At 44.4% G+C, this 16,280-nt stretch overlaps 1 protein-coding gene across 3 annotated transcripts in view; it reads left to right on the forward strand.

Annotated features, from left to right (window-relative positions):
• The first annotated feature begins 157 nt into the window (after nt 1-157).
• Nucleotides 158-16,280, forward strand: part of RAB6A (RAB6A, member RAS oncogene family) — a 105,770-nt gene continuing 89,647 nt past the window's right edge. For all 3 annotated transcript variants that reach the window (XM_017894429.1, XM_017894428.1, XM_017894430.1), the window contains exon 1: nt 158-740. In XM_017894429.1, the coding sequence (XP_017749918.1) occupies nt 671-740 (70 nt within the window). In that variant the 5' untranslated portion in view covers nt 158-670. The remainder of the gene's footprint in view (nt 741-16,280) is intronic.

A 16,280-nucleotide genomic window follows, 5' to 3' on the forward strand; every position in this document is an offset into this window, starting at 1 on the left:
CCCCCCCCCCCCCCCAACTTATCCCTGGCTTGCCCCGCCTCCTCCTGGCTTCGTCTGGCGCGAGTGGAAACCTAATCTGCCCCGTCGCCGCCATGCGGGAGGAGCCAGTAGAGGTGTCCAAACCAGGAAGGCGCTGGCGATGGCGGTGGCGCGCACGCACGCACGCACGCCAACGGCCGGCGGGGCCCCAGGCTCGCGCCCGGGCTCGCCCCGCGCAGCGCCAGAGGCTCGCGCACTCAGCAGGTTGGGCTGCGGCGGCGGCGGCAGCTGGAGAAGCTGAGGCGCTGCGCGTGAGAGGTCCCAGATACATCTGCGGTTCCGGCTCCGCCACCCTCCGCCTCTCTCCCCCAGGTGTCGGAGTCGAGTGCGGAAGGAGGGTACTGCCCTAGCCTAGGGAAGCCAGAGCACACCCCTGGCTCCTGCCGACACCGCCCTCCCCTTCCCAGCCGCGGGCCTCGCTCGGTGGTAGGCTACTCTGCCGGGAGGCGGCGGCGGCTGCCAGTCTGTGGAGAGTCCTGCAGCCCTCCAGCCGGGCTTCTCCACCGGGCCTTGCAGGGGCCGAGAGAGCTCGGGGCTCGCCCTTCCGCTTGCCTTTTTCGTCAGCCGGCTGGAGCAGCATCGGTCCGGGAGGTCTCTGGGCTGAGGCGGCGGCAGCTCCTCTAGTTCCACCATGTCCGCGGGCGGAGACTTCGGGAATCCGCTGAGGAAATTCAAGCTAGTGTTCCTGGGGGAGCAAAGCGGTGAGTGCGTGGCTCCCCCACTCCTAGCAGCTGGCCGCAGCGTCTCCGCACCGCCCCCGGTGCGGCCCTTCCGTCCGCGGAGGCTCCCAGCCCGCCTAGCGTCCGCGCTCGTTGCCACCGCAGCCCTTCCCGCTGTGCCCCCCCCCCCGGTGCCATTGGCTCTCCGCCTGAATCTGTCGGCCGAGATTTTACCCTGTTCCCCGGGTTCTTCAATCCTTGACTCGCCGTCTCCGTTCCCTGCAGTCCGGCCATCTCCGGTCGATCTGCCCCCCCTCCTCAGCCCTCACCCCGCCCAGCCTCTTGTCCATCCCTTTCTTCCTCCGGTCTCCGTCGTTTCCCCTACCCCGGCTCCCTTTCTTGAGCCCCACCCTTATTCCTTGCTCTTTTCCCAGTTCCTCAGCTCTCTGAGGCCCACTCAGGGAAGCCCCACTCCTGAGAACGGGCCCTCTTCAACCTTGGCCAAGGAGGGTGGGATCTGGGCGTTGTTTTCCCCAGAGGCTTGGCCCTGAGAAGTGCTGATGTCGTCGAAGGTGGGAAGGGGTGGTCGTAGAAAAAATTATTAAATGGTTTTCACCTGGGTGGGAAATGATCGGGCCATAGAGGAAACATCTGAATTTGAGACGACTTGAGCATGGGGTGGTTGGGGGTGAAAGGGGTAGCGTCGGCAGTGGAGATTTTTGCCTCTTAGGTTAGATGGGGCTGTGGCTTGTCGGAAAACCTCATTTTGTTCTGTTGACTTCCATCACTGACAATTCTTTTGGCAGTGTTGATGATTTTTCAATCTCTGCCAGATGCTATGTCATGATCATTTTACTTGGAATATTTCTCATCTCACCTACCCTTTTTCTCGTTTCAACATGAAGCAGCGTCTGAGTTTCATGGTGGTACAAACGGGAATTACTGGGGAAATGTTAATTATTCATTTCTTGAGTATTTTCCAATGATATGTTGAGGATTCATGTGAGAGAAGGCTTGGAATAACAAACATCTTTGTTTTGTCGGATTTCCTTTGGAAAATGGAGTAGAGTAGGAATAGACTCAACTAGTTACCTAAATTAGATTTAAATACCATTTGGGCTAAATAATTCTTTTATGCTTCATATTCCGTACTATCTGATGAGTGAAATTGTTATGTCATTCACCTGGTCAGGTTCTGCTGTCACTGTACTTCTGTATTAGATACAAGATCCTAATTTTGTGATGGTCGTTTCTACGATTACTTCTTGTAGTAATTTCAGTTTTATGCTGTATTATACAAACTTGACACTCGACAATTCAGGGACGATTACCCTCCTTTGTTTTTCTCACACTTTGCATGAGCGTCTTTAAAATTCAGACATTGAGAGATTAGTTCTGAGTCATCAAACATTGAGTACCTACTAGGTGTTTTAGGTGAGGTTATAGAAAACATGAATTATTTGTTTTGACTGGAGGGCATATAAGTGACACAAACTCAGCTTTTATTACTACTTTGAACTATTTATACTAATTTGTATGCCATTGCAGAGGTTAATAATCTTGCAAAATTGCCTCCCGTTAGAACTGGGAAATCATTTTTCTCCTTTCATATGTAGATTATCTTCCCCTCCTCCCTTTTGGGGGTAAAAATACGATCTCCTTGCATTTTGCTTACATATTTTCCTGAGGTAAGTATAAACTTGTGTCTTTAGGTGAGTAACTTGGTAGAACCTATGGAGTTGATCCTGGTCCAGGTTTTATATGTCAATTTCAGGATCGTTCCCAAACATAAAATAAAGCTTATTGATCATTATTGGTAAAAAGGATCCAAAGTACTTATTGTGCATCTCGCTCTGTCACCCAGGCTGGAGTGCAGTGGCCAGATCTCAGCTCACTACAAGCTCTGCCTCCCGGGTTCACGCCATTCTCCTGCCTCAGCCTCCCGAGTAGCTGGGACTACAGGCGCCGCCACCTCGCCCGGCTAGTTTTTTGTATTTTAGTAGACACGGGGTTTCACCGTGTTAGCCAGGATGGTCTCGATCTCCTGACCTTGTCATCCGCCCGTCTCGGCCTCCCAAAGTGCTGGGATTACAGGCTTGAGCCACCGCGCCCGGCCATTGCCTTTCTTATGTTGTGATGCACAGCTATTTAGTTTGCATGAAAAAACTCATTCATCTCCCTGTCTAAAAATATTTTAGCATGAATGGAGTGCTTAACTTCCTAAGTATCTTCAGGTTTCCTTTGAATTTCTTGAGTATTTGTATATGTTCTAATTCATAATGGAGAGTTTTATGGCTTCTAATTTCGTACCTTGTTTAAGCCTCTACTACCCTCCCCCGTCCATTACTGAAGCCTGGTTAGATTTGTTTTGTAATAGACTTCATTTTTTAGAACAGTTTTAGACTTGCAGAAAAATCGAAAAGATAGTGCAGAGTTCCCATATATCCACACATCTAGTTTCCCTTGTTATTAACATTTTGTATTAGTGTGGCACATTTGTTACAATTAATGAACTAATATTGATATGTTGTTATTAACTGAAGTCCATAGTTTATTTAGATTTTTAGTTTTTGTTTTTTTTTTTGAGACGGAGTCTTGCTCTGTCGCCCAGGCCGGATCTTGGCTCACTGCAAGCTCCGCCTCCTGGGTTTATGCCATTCTCCTGCCTCAGCCTCCCCAGTAGCTGGGACTACAGGCACCTGCCACCTCGCGTGGCTAGTTTTTGTGTATTTTTTAGTATAGACGGGGTTTCACCGGGTTAGCCAGGATGGTCTCGATCTCCTGACCTCGTGATCCGCCCGTCTCGGCCTCCCAAAGTGCTGGGATTACAGGCATGAGCCACCGTGCCCGCCTAGATTTTTAGTTTTAACCTAATGTCCTTTTTCTGTTTCAGCATTCAATTCAGGATGTCAAGTTAATTATCTTTTGAAGTTACTATATTGCCAAGTAATGGCATTCAGTAGCCTTGACCATGAAAGATTGATCTCTGTTTTCATGGTCAGTGTCTATAGTTTTCTTATGCATTAGTAGAGGTCTGTAGACTCCATGTCGTTTTGATGTAACGCTTCATGAATTATTTATTTTTAGGTCTGGTAGAATTCCACAATTCAGCTTTCAAAGAGTGTAATTTGTGGCAAGTCTTGTTTTTTCCTTAATAGCATTTACCACATTTATAATTATCTTATTTTTTGTGTGTGTGTTTTTATTTCCCACAGAAGAATGCAACTCCCATGAAGATGAAAACTGTTATCTTTTTTGTTCAGTGTATCCCCATTGCCTAGCATAGAGCCAGGCTCATAGTAGCTGCTCAGACATGTTGGGTGAATGAATGGTGGATGAATCTAATAGTAACGAAAGCTAGTAGCCTATATTACACTCTTTGACATGGTGAAGTTCACATTTTTTCCTTATGCAGTTGATAGTTTAACAATAACACTTAAAATTTACATAATTTGATTGTATACAGGAATGTATCAGATACTTAAGTGGATAGAGAAACCAATCATTTAAAGGCCCAAGCATTTCATTCAAAAAATAGGACTGACCTGAATTTTGTACTTTTTTGTTTTTGAGTTGAGCAGAATTAGTCTTCCTTTGTTAAAGTTGTTGTTAAATTATTAATATAACACATGAAAAGTATTCAAATTATACTAATGATGTGCTCATGTGCTTATGGAACTGATCTGAAATTAGGTTTTATTTGGCTTGTCAAAAATTTAAGATACTAGGGTGGGTGCGGTGGTTCATGCCTGTAATCCCAGCACTTTGGGAGGCTGAGATGGGTGAATCATCTGAGGTCAGCAGTTCAAGACCAGCCTGGCCAACATGGTGGAGGCTCACCACCCTACCCCCGGCCCGGTCTCTACAAAAATACAAAAATTAGCCAGGCATGATGGTGGGTGCCTATAATCCCAGCTACTCAGGAGGCTGAGGCAGGAGAATCGCTTGAACTCAGGAGGCGGAGGGTGCAGTGAGCCGAGATCATGCCATTGCACTCCAGCCTGGGCGACAGAGCGAGACTCTGCCTCAAGGAAAAGAAATATATATGTATATATATTTAAAATACTATGCTCTATGATGAAAATGAATTACGTCAGTACATGAAGCAGATTGAGTTAATGACATCAATCTTAACCTTGGATAAATTCTTACAGTTTAATAAGGGAATGTTTGGCCGGGCGTGGTGGCTCACACCTGTAATCCCAGCACTTTAGGAGGCCCAGATGCGATCACCTGAGGTCAGGAGTTCAAGACCAGCCTGGCCAACATGGCAAAATCCCATCTCTGCTAAAAATACAAAAATTAGCTGGGTGTGGTGGCGTGTGCCTGTAATCCCAGCTACTCAGGAGGCTGAGGCAGAAGAATCACTTGAACACCCAGAAGGTGGAGATTGCAGTGAACTGAGATCGCCCCACTGCACTCCACCCTGGGCCTCAGAGTGAGACTTCGTCTCTGAATGAATGAATGAATGAATGAATGAATGTGGGAATACACAATTGGAAGTTTCCTTGAGGAGTCTGTTTTGTTACTACCTCTGGCTATTGTCTTGAGATGCGGAGGCACTTTTAGTAATGTCACTGAGTGATTTACAGTAGAAGATTTTACTATGTATACATGTTACCAATTATAAATTAGGAGAGGTAGTGACAGAGAGAAGCGCACACTCAGCCTACTACTGCTTTTTTCATTTTATATTGCCTTTTCTTTTTTACATCAATGTTGACTGAATTGCAGTATGTTAGATAAGGAAAAATGTCTTACTGTCAGAGACTAGCAGTACTGACCAGGTTGTTGTTGTTTTTCTTTTGAGACAGGGTCTAACTCTGTCACTCAGACTGGAGTGCAGTAGTGCGATCTCAGCTCACTGCACCCTCTATCTCCCAGGCTCAAGTGATCCTCCCACCTCAGCCTCCCAAGTAGCTGAGACAGCAGGCATGCACCACCACGCCTGGCTAATTTTTGTATTTTTTTGTAAAGATGGGATTTTACCATGTTGCCCAGGCTGGTCTCAGACTTTTGAGCTGATCCTCTGGCTTCAGCCTCCCAAAGTGCTGGGAGGCAGGTGTGAGCCACCATGCCTGGCCAGTATTGAACATTTTATATTGGCTAGATCAGTGGTTTTTAAACTTTTTTTTCCCAAAACCTCTTTCTGCTCTTACAGATTTTTGAGGATCCTAATGAGCTCTGTTAATGTGGTTGTTATTGTTCTTCCTCCTCTTCCTCCTCTTCTTCTTTCTCCTCTTTGTCCTTCTCCTCCTTGTCCTTCTCCTCCTCTTGTTCTTTTTCTTCCTCCTCCTCCTCCTCTTCCTCTCACCTTCCTTCCCCCTTCCTCCCCTTCCCCCTTGCTTCTTCCCCTTTCCTTCCCCCTTCTCCTTGGATGCAGTGACTGTTCACAGGGGCTATTATGGCCAACTACAGCCTTGTCTCAAGCTCTCCTCCTGCCTCAGCGTCCCTGGTAGCTGAGACTATAGGCACATGCCACTGTGCCTGACTTTTGTTTATGTTTGTTATGTTATGTATTTTATATCAACATTTACTGTACTGAAAAAAATTAAAAAATATTTAATATGTTAAAAATAATAGGGCCAAGCATGGTGGCTCATGCTTGTAATCCCAGCATTTTGGGAGGCCGAGGCAAGCAGATCACTTGACGCCAGAAGTTTGAGACCAGCCTGGCCAACATGGTGAAACCCCGTCTCTACTAAAAATACAAAGAAATTAGCCTGGCATGGTGGCAGACGGTCCCAGTGGTAGTCCCAGCTACTCAGGAGGCTAAGGCAGGAGAATCGCTTGAACCCGGGAGGCGGAGGTTGCAGTAAGCCAGGATCACGCCATTGCACTCCAGCCTGGGCAACAAGAGCAAAACTCCGTCTCAAAAAATAATAATAATAATAAACCCATTGCATGTTAACACCTTTTTTTTTTTTTTTTTTTGACAGCCTCCCTCAGTTGCCCAGGATGGAGTGAGTGCCTCCCGGGTTCCAGTGATTTTCATGCCTCAGCCTCCTGAGTAGCTGGGACCACAGGCACACGCCACGATGCCTGGCTGATTTTCGTCTTTTAGTAGAGACAGGGTTTTGCTATATTGGCCAGGCTGGTCTCAAACTCCTGGCCTCAAGTGACCTGCTTGCCTTGGTTTCCCAAAGTCCTGAGATTACAGGCATGAGCCACCGTGCCTAGCCTTCATGTTAACATCATTTCTGAAATGAAAAAGAATTATTTTCCAAACAGAGATTTAGTGAGAGTGACATTGTTTTACATATTTGCAAGTCTCTTTAATGTCTGACTTGATAGAGGACAATTGGATTTGCATAGCTGTTTATGCATTCAATCCTGTAATATTACACATCATATAGGCCCTGGGGAACTCCACAATACATTTCAAGAGAGTAAGAGTGAAAAATTCAAATAACATCTTAATATTACAAAAATGATTTTGACATCCAGGAGTTTGTGGACCTCCCCAAGGGTCTTGGGAGATCCCAAGGGGTCAGTGGATCACTTTTTGTAAACTGCTGGGTTAGGTAATACCTAGCCAATTGTATTTCCTGTTACAATGTTGCCAGTTTTTCATGTCTTGTTCTGAGGCCTTAAAACTAAATGGTAGAGTTAATGATTTAGAGCATTAAAGGACTGGTAGAGATGGAGACTAGATTGCATGTTTCAGCAGTGGCTACTGACCTTTGGCAGATTGTTCAACATCTCTTTATGCTCCATTTTTCCTTATGTATAACATAAAGATAATAGACCTACCATGGAGTTATTGTGACGTTTAAACTAGTCAAATAATGCAAAACATTGAGAAGAGTGCTGGCCACATGAGAAGGGCTTAGAAAGTGTTTTAATTAAACAAATGTTTATTGAAAATTGCTACAGTGTCAGGTGGTTTGTTAGTGCCTACTTTTAAGGAATTTATATTTTATCAGGGAAGAAATATACAATACCTAATACAATATAGTATGATGAGTGCAGCTGCTTTTAAAAGTAGAGCTAAGGCTGGGTGTGGTGGCTCACACCTGTAATCCCAGCACTTTGGGAGGCCTAGGTGGGCAGATCACTTGAGGTCTGGAGTTGGAGACCAGCCTGGCCAACATGGTGAAACCCTGGCTCTACTAAAATACAAAAAATTAGCTAGGCATGATGGTGCATGTCTGTAATCCCATCTACTCAGGAGGCTGAGGCAGGAGAGTCACTTGAACCCAGGAAGTGGAGGTTGCAGTGAGTGGCCATGTTGGCCAGGTTGGTCTTGAACTCCTTGCTCTCTCACCCAGGCTGCAGTACAGGGGTGCTATTATAGCTCACTGCAGCCACGAGCTCCTGGGCTCAAGTGATCCTCCCACCTCAGCCTCTGGAGCTGTTGATATTAGAGGCATGTGCCATTGTGCTTAGCTGATTAAAAAATTTTTTTAGCAAATGAGGTCTTGCTGTGTTGCCAGGCTGGTTTCCAACTCCCGGCCTCAAGTGATTCTCCCGCCTCAAGCTCCTGACTCTGGAATTACAGGCTTGCACCACCTCACCTGGCTTGGACTTTTTATTAGACTTCCTAATTTTATTTCATCTGGTCTCTTCCGTTTCCTTATGCTTCTGTTTTAATTCTTATAAGATTTTTCTCAACTTTCTTCCATTCTATTATTTTTTTCTGCTGTCATTTTAATTTCTTTTTTTTTTTTTGAGGTGGAGTCTTACTCTGTCACCCAGGCTTGAGTGCAGTGGTGCAATCTCAGCTTACTGCAACCTCCGCCTTCCAGGCTCAAGTGATCCCTCCCATGTCAGCCTCCGGAGTAGCTGGGACCACAGGTAGCTGGGACCACAAGCATGCGCCACCAAGCCCGGCTGTTTTTTGTATTTTTGGTAGAGATGGTGTTTCACCATGTTGCCCAGGCTTGTCTTGAATTCCTGAGCTCACATGATCTGCCTGGCCTCGGACTCCCAGAGTGCTAGGATTACAGGCATGAGCCACTGTGCCAGCCCTTATCATTTTAATTTCAAAGAGCGTTTTTGTTCATTTTCTGAATGTTCCTTTTCTGTAGCATCTGTTTTTTGTTTTTTGAGACAGAATCTCGCCCTGTCACCCAGGCTGGAGTGCCGTGGCACAATCTTGGCTTATTGCAACCTCCACCTCCTGGGTTCAAACGATTCTCATACCTCAGTCTCCTGAGTAGCTGAGATTACAGGCATCCGCCACCATGCCTGGCTAATTTTTGTATTTTTAGTAGAGATGTGATTTCACTTTGTTGGGCAGACTGGTTATGAACTCCTGACCTTCAGTGATCTGCCCACCTTGGCCTCCCAAAGTGCTGGGATTACAGGTGTGAGTCACCACACCCAGCCTTCTGTAACATCTTTTTAATTCCCATTTTTACCTTTTCTTGTCATTTTAAAGATATTAATAAGCTATATGACTTTTCTTCCTGCATATTTAGTTTTGTACATTGTTTTCGTCTCTGCTTGTTTTAGTTTCTCTATTTCCTGTTTGATGTGGTCCTCAAAAAACTCGTGTTTCTTGGCTATTTGCTTCTATTTAAGAGTTGAGCAGTAATTTTTTTTTTTTTTAAGCTCTTGTGTGGGTTTGTGGGTCTTTACTGCAGAATGATCTTGCTGAGTTCCTTTTTGGGAGTCTCTAATGTTAGGTCTTTAAGTCTTTTTGCTGGTCAGATTCCCTGAAGAATTACTCAGTGCACTGCTGGAGAGAAACTTGGTTGTCAGTGTTCTTGGAAGTGAATGGAGAGAGGGTTTGAAGTCATAACATACAGTAAATGCATTTAGTTTCTTTGCTTTTAATATTGTTTATACTCTATCCCTCAGCTGTACCTTGTAATCCCTAGTACAGAAACCCTGTTTTTCTTTCTCAGCAGCATTATCTTCTAATTTTCTGATGAAATGGAGGAGGGACCCAGCTGTGTTGAACCAAAGAGGGAATATAAGAGAGTGTTAATCTACTTGTTAAATAGACTTTCATCCCTTCCTTCTGTTTTTAGTTCCATCTTCACCTTTATTTCTAGATGTACTTGGCCCAGACAATTCCTAAATCAATGGGCGTTCTGTGGTCCAAATCAGCTTTCTCAGCTTTCCCCATTGTCGGTTTAAAATTGATCATTATTGAGTCTGTTAGGTCAATTACTACTTTTCCATTTGCTTTCTACCTTCTAACTTGGGTGATTTAGATTTTCTGAGAACCAACACTTAATACTTGCTTAATACTTGTTTAGGGTTGGTTGGTTGGTTTTTTGAGACAGGGTCTCTCTGCGTTGCCCAGGCTGGAGTGCAGTCTGTTCATAGGTATGATGATAGCACACTACAGCCCTGAACTCCTGGGCTCAAGTGATCCTGCTGCCTCAGCCTCCTGAGTAGCTGTGACTATAGACTCAGGCTACTGAGCCTGGCTCTCTTCTTTTTTTTTTTTTTTTTTTTATTGAGACGGAGTCTTGCTCTGTCGCCCGGGCTAAAGTGCAGTGGCCGGATCTCAGCTCACTGCAAGCTCCGCCTCCCGGGTTCAGGCCATTCTCCTGCTTCAGCCTCCTGAGTAGCTGGGACTACAGGCGCCCGCCACCTCGCCCGGCTAGTTTTTTTTTTGTATTTTTGTATTTTGTATTTTTTTTTTTGTATTTTGTATTTTGTATTTTTGTATTTTTAGTAGGGTTTCACCGGGTTAGCCAGGATGGTCTTGATCTCCTGACCTCGTGATCCGCCCGTCTCGGCCTCCCAAAGTGCTGGGATTACAGGCTTGAGCCACCGCACCCAGCCTCTCTTCTTTTTTAAAAGTACATTTTGGCTGGGGGGCATGGACTCACACCTGTAATCCCAGCATTTTGGGAGACTGAGGCGGGAGGGAGGAATATTGCTTGAGGCCAGAGGTTTGAGACCAGCCTGGGCAATAAGTGAGACAAGTTTTTTTTTTTTTTTTTTGAGACGGAGTCTCGCTCTGTCCCGCCCAGGCTGGAGTGCAGTGGCCGGATCTCAGCTCACTGAACCTCCGCCTCCCGGGTTCACAGCCATTCTCCCTGCCTCAGCCTCCGAGTGCTGGGACCTACAGGCGCCCGCCATCTCGCCCGGCTAAGTTTTTTGGTAATTTTTTAGTAGAGACGGGGTTTCACCGTGTAGACCAGGATGGTCGTGAGACCCTATTTTTACAAAAAAATTTAAAAAATGAGCCAGGTGAGGTGGCACATGCCTATAGTCCCAGTTACTTGGGAGGCTGGCTTGAGCATAGAAGATTGAGGCTGCTGTGAGTCTTGATTGTGTCACCTCACTCTAGCCTGAGAGACAGAGCAAGACCTTGTCTCAAAAAAAAAAGTACATTTTATAAAATTAAAACTAACTTATTTTGCCCCCATATTCATAGTAGCATTATTCATAGTAGCCAAAAGGTAGAGGCAAACAAGTATCCATCCACAGATGAATGTATAAACAAAATGTGACACATGCATACAATGGAATATTAGCCTTAAAAAGGAAGGAAATCTTGGCCTGGTGCGGGGGGCTCACGCCTGTACTCCCAACAGTTTGGGAAGCCAAGGTGTGAGGATCATTTGAGGCCAGGAGTTTGTGACCAGCTTGGCCAACATGGAGAAACCCCGCCTCTACTAAAAATACAAACATTACCTGGGCGTGGTGGCACATGCCTGTAATCCCAGCTACCCTGGAGACTGAGGCACGAGAATTGCTTGAATCTTGAACCTGGAAGGTGGAGGTTGCAGTGAGCTGACATCATGCCACTGTACTGCAGCCTGGGCGACAGAGTGTGACTCTGTCTCAAAAAAAAAAAAAAGGAAGGAAATCTGACACATGCTACAACGTGGATGAACCTTGAGGACGTTATGCTAAATGAAATAAGGCAGTCACAAAAGGACAAATATTTTATGATTTTTTAAATTAATAAGTACTAAATAAACCTCTTTGTTATCCTGTCCATTGTGAGATTGACTAAACCTTGCCAAAACATCCCAGCAGACTTCACTTTTGAGATGAAATCCAAACTCTCTTCTCTAAGTTAAAGGCTTTCATAGTCTGGCTTCTACCTTTGTATCGCTTATTTCTAACACTCGTCTTTACCAGGCCAAGATTTCCTTCCTTTTTAAGGCTAATACTCCATTGTATGCATGTGTCACATTTTGTTTATTCATTCATCTGTGGATGGATACTTGTTTGCCTCTACCTTTTGGCTACTATGAATAATGCTACTGTGAATATGGGGGCAAAATAAGTTGGTTTTAATTTTATAAAATGTACTTTTTTTTTTTGAGACAAGGTCTTGCTCTGTCTCTCAGGCTAGAGTGAGGTGACACAATCAAGATTCACAGCAGCCTCAATAAGGCAGACTTTTTAAAAAACATTTTTTTTAATTCTTGTTTTAAAATGTTGTAATTAGAGATAAGATCTCGCTATATTGCCCAGGCTGGCCTTGAACTCCTGAACTCAAGTGATTCTCCTGCCTCAGCCTGCCGAGTAGGTGGGACTACAGGCATATGCCACCACACCCTGCCAGTTTGTTTTTTCCTTACAGTCAGGGTCTTGCTCTGTTGCCCAGGCTGGCGTGTAGTGGTGTGATCATAGCTCACTGCATCCACAAGCTCCTGGGCTTAAGCAGTCTACCTGGCTTAGCCTCCCGAGTAGCTAGGACTATAGGCACATACCACCACAGCTGGCTAATTTTTAAGTTTTTTCATAGAGACAGATCTTGCTTTGTTGACCAGGATGGTCTCAAACTCCTGCCCTCGAGTGATCCTCTGGCCTCAGCCTCCCAAAAGGCTGAGATTACAGTCATGAGCCACTGAGCCCAGCCTAGTTTGGTTTCTTAAATTGTCATTAAGTTGTGTACTGTACAGAACATGTCTCTGCCTTTTATTTTTCAGTAGTTTTGGGGGAACAGGTGGTGGGTGTTTGGTTGCATGGAATAGTTCTTTAGTAGTGATTTATGAGATTTTGGTGCACCTATCACCCGAGCAGTGTACACTGTACCCAGTGTGTATGTAGTATTTTATCCCTCCCCCACTTTCCCCTGAGTCCCCAAAGTCCATTATGTCATTGTTTTGCCTTTGTGTTATCATAGCTTAGCTCCCTGTTACATAAATGAGAACATATGATGTTTGGTTTTCTATTCCTGAGTTACTTCACTTAGAATAGTGGTCTCCAACTCCATCCAGGTTGCTGCGAATGCCATTACTTTGTTCCTTTTTATGGCTGAGTAGTATTCCATGGTAGATGTATACCGCATTTCTTTTTTTCTTTTTTTGAGATAGAGTCTTGTACTGTTGTCCAGGCTAGAGTGCAGTGTCGTGATTTCGGCTCACTGCAAGCTCTGCCTCCTGGGTTCAAGAGATTCTCGTGCCTCAGCCTCCCGAGTAGCTGGGATTACAGGCGTGTGCCACCATGCCTGGTTAATTTTTTTATTTTTAGTAGAGATGGGGTGTCATCATATTGGCGAGGCTGGTCTCGAACTCCTCACCTCAATCTGATCTGCCCACCTCGGCCTTCCAAAGTGCTGGAATTACAGGCGTGAGCCACAGTGCCCACCAACCTAATCCATAATTTTTTAAAGTTAGTTTTGGTAGAAATTTGGGGGGATGAAGGAGGATTCAGAAATAGACAACAGGTATAAATGGCATATTTGAAGAGTGAACTTGTGATTTAACTAAATACTGTGTTCTGGGGTCCTTAAAATATTTGACTCTTCATTACAGAAAAATTTGAACGTATAAAGAAATACAGAGACTCGCATCAGGAGCCCCTGTTAGCTGTTACACAGCTTTAATAATTATTAACTCATATCAGTTTTTTTTTTCATCTATATAGCATTCCCAACCTCTGTACCAAAGTGGGTTATTTTATATATTTATTAATTTTTTAGAGACAGGGTCTCACTCTGTCACCTAGGCTGGATTGCAGTGGTGCAGTCATAGCTCACTGTAACCTTGAACTCTTGGGAAAAGTGGGTTATTTTAAAGCAAACTCCACACGTCATATTGTAACTATTTTGCTATGGCTGCTCAAAGAGGAAGACCTCGTTACTGAAATATTCTTGACATTTTTGTATATAATTGCTCATAGAGGCCTTTATTTTTGGGATACTGTTCGTTCCTTTACATATTTTTGAGCTTAATATTTCAGGAGCTCTCTATTAGAGAATTAAAATATCCGTGAATTCATAATAATATAAAGAAGTGACAGCTCTTCCTTAACAATTGGAATTGTTAAGAATTCCAGTTAACAAATACAGACCGAATGAGGTAAATTTAAAAATCACCATTAGAATACCACAGTAGTAATTGCTGCAGGTAAGATCCCTTTGATGAATTTTAAAATTGGTGGGCAAAAAGTTTGAGAACACAATGCGTCGTCTCAAAGTGTCTTCCCCAATGTAGTTGTTATTTACAAAGGGAAAAACATTAACTGTAGGATGAAGAAACACTGTAGATACCACCAGTAACCACGTGATTAAGGTTGACATCTTTAGGAATAAGATAATGAGCCATTATGTATCCTCTGTTATAATGCACTGAGAAAGGCACATTAATTCTGTGGTAGTTTTGCCAAGAATGCATGACCTCTGTCTAATCTTGAGAAAACATCAGACAAATCCAAATTGAGGAACATTACCTGAAACAACTGACCAGTATTATTCGAAAGTGTCCGTGTCACAAAAACAAGGGAAAATGGCAAAAATCTCACAAATCAGAGGAGCCCAAGGAGACATGACAACTAAATGCAATATGGGATCCTGGATGACATCTTGGAACAGAAAAAGGGCATTAATAGAAAAATGGGTGAAATTCTAAATCAGTTGCATAGTTTAGTTAATAACATGATATCACTGTTAAGTTTTGATAATTGTGCTGTGGTTATGTAAGATTTTATCTTAGAGGCTGGCTGGGCTTGGTGTCTCACAGCTGTAATTCCCAGCACTTTGGGAGGCCAAAGTGGGCCAATCACGAGGTCAGGAGTTTGAGACCAGCCTGGCCAACATGGTGAAACCCAGTCTCTACTAAAAATGCAAAAATTAGCCGAGCATGGTTGGGTACCTGGAATACCAGCTACTTGGGAGGCCGAGGCAGGAGAATTGCTTGAAGCTGGGAAGTGGAGATTGCAGTGAGCCAAAATCATACCATTGCATTCCATCCTGGGTGACAGAGCAAGACTCCATCTTGGGGGAAAAAAAAAAGATTTTATCTTAGAGGAAGCCAGGTAAAAGGTATACTGAAATTCTCTGTACTATTTTTATAACTTTTGTATAAGACAAAAAAGAATTTCTTTTTTTTTTTGAAACGGAGTCTCGCTTTGTCCTCCGGCTGGAGTGCAGTGGCGTGATAACGGCTCACTACAAGCTTCGCCTCCCTGGTTCACGCCATTCTCCTGCCTCAGCCTCCCGAGTAGCTGGGACTACAGGCACCCGCTAGCTACCACGCCCGACTAATTTTTCTTTTGTATTTTTAGTAGAGACGGGATTTCACCATGTTAGTCACATCGTCCCAATCTCCTGACCTCGTGATCCACCCACCTCAGCCTCCCAAAGTGCTGGGATCACAGGCGTGAGCCACCGCGCCGGCCTTTTTTTTTTTTTTTTTAAGACAGAGTCTTACTCTGTCGCTCAGTCTGGAGTACAATGGCGCAATCTTAGCTCATTGCAACTTCTGCCTCCCGCATTCAAGCTGTTCTCCTGCCTCAGCCTCTCCAGTAGCTGGGATTACACGTGCCCACTACCACACCGGACTAAATTTTTTTTTGGAATTTTAGTAGAGATGGGATTTCACCATGCTGCCCAGGCTGGTCTCAAACTCCTGAGTGATCTGCCTGCCTTGGCCTCCCAAAGGGATTACAGGCGTGAGTCACTGCCGTACAGTGCTTTCTTATCTTGTTCACTCTCTTGTATGTGTGCATGCTTGTTTTCTTCAGTGGATTGTAAGCTCCTTTCAGGTCAGGGCTTTACTTGTATTTGTTTTTGCATTCTTATCCCCCACCCTCCTTATTTCCTAGCATTTAATAGTTTTGGAATGAAGTGAGAAATAAATAGCCATTCGAACATTAATATATTTGTTTACTTTTTTTTCTTTTCTTTCTTTTTTTTTTTGAAATGGATTTTCACTCCTGTTGCCCAGGGTGGAGTCGATGGGGCGATCTCGGTTCACTACAACCTCTACCTCCCGGGTTCAAGTGATTCTTCTGCATCAGCCTCCCAAGTAGCTGGTATTAGAGGCATGTGCTACCACGTCCGGCTAATTTTGTATTTTTAGTAGACACGGGGTTTCTTCATGTTGGTCAGGCTGGTCTTGAACTCCTGACCTCAGGTGATGATCCACCTGCCTTGGCCTCCCAATGTGCTGGGATTACAGGCATGAGCCACCACACCCAGCCTGTTTTTCTTTGATAAGAGTAATCAGTAGTTTGTCTTTACCATTATGTATCTTTCTTGTCTGCAACTTTTATGTAAACAGGTTTTTTTGTCTAGGTGTGGTGGCTCCCGCCTGTAATCCCAGCACTTTGGGAAGCATAGGTGAGATGATCACTTGAATCCAGAAGTTTGAGACAAGGCTGGGCAGCCATAGCCAGACCCTGTTTATATTTTGTTTTGTTATTATTTATTTATTT

This window comes from Rhinopithecus bieti, unplaced genomic scaffold (assembly GCF_001698545.2).
Source record: "Rhinopithecus bieti isolate Rb0 unplaced genomic scaffold, ASM169854v2 scaffold_21412, whole genome shotgun sequence".
NCBI lineage: Eukaryota > Metazoa > Chordata > Mammalia > Primates > Cercopithecidae > Rhinopithecus > Rhinopithecus bieti.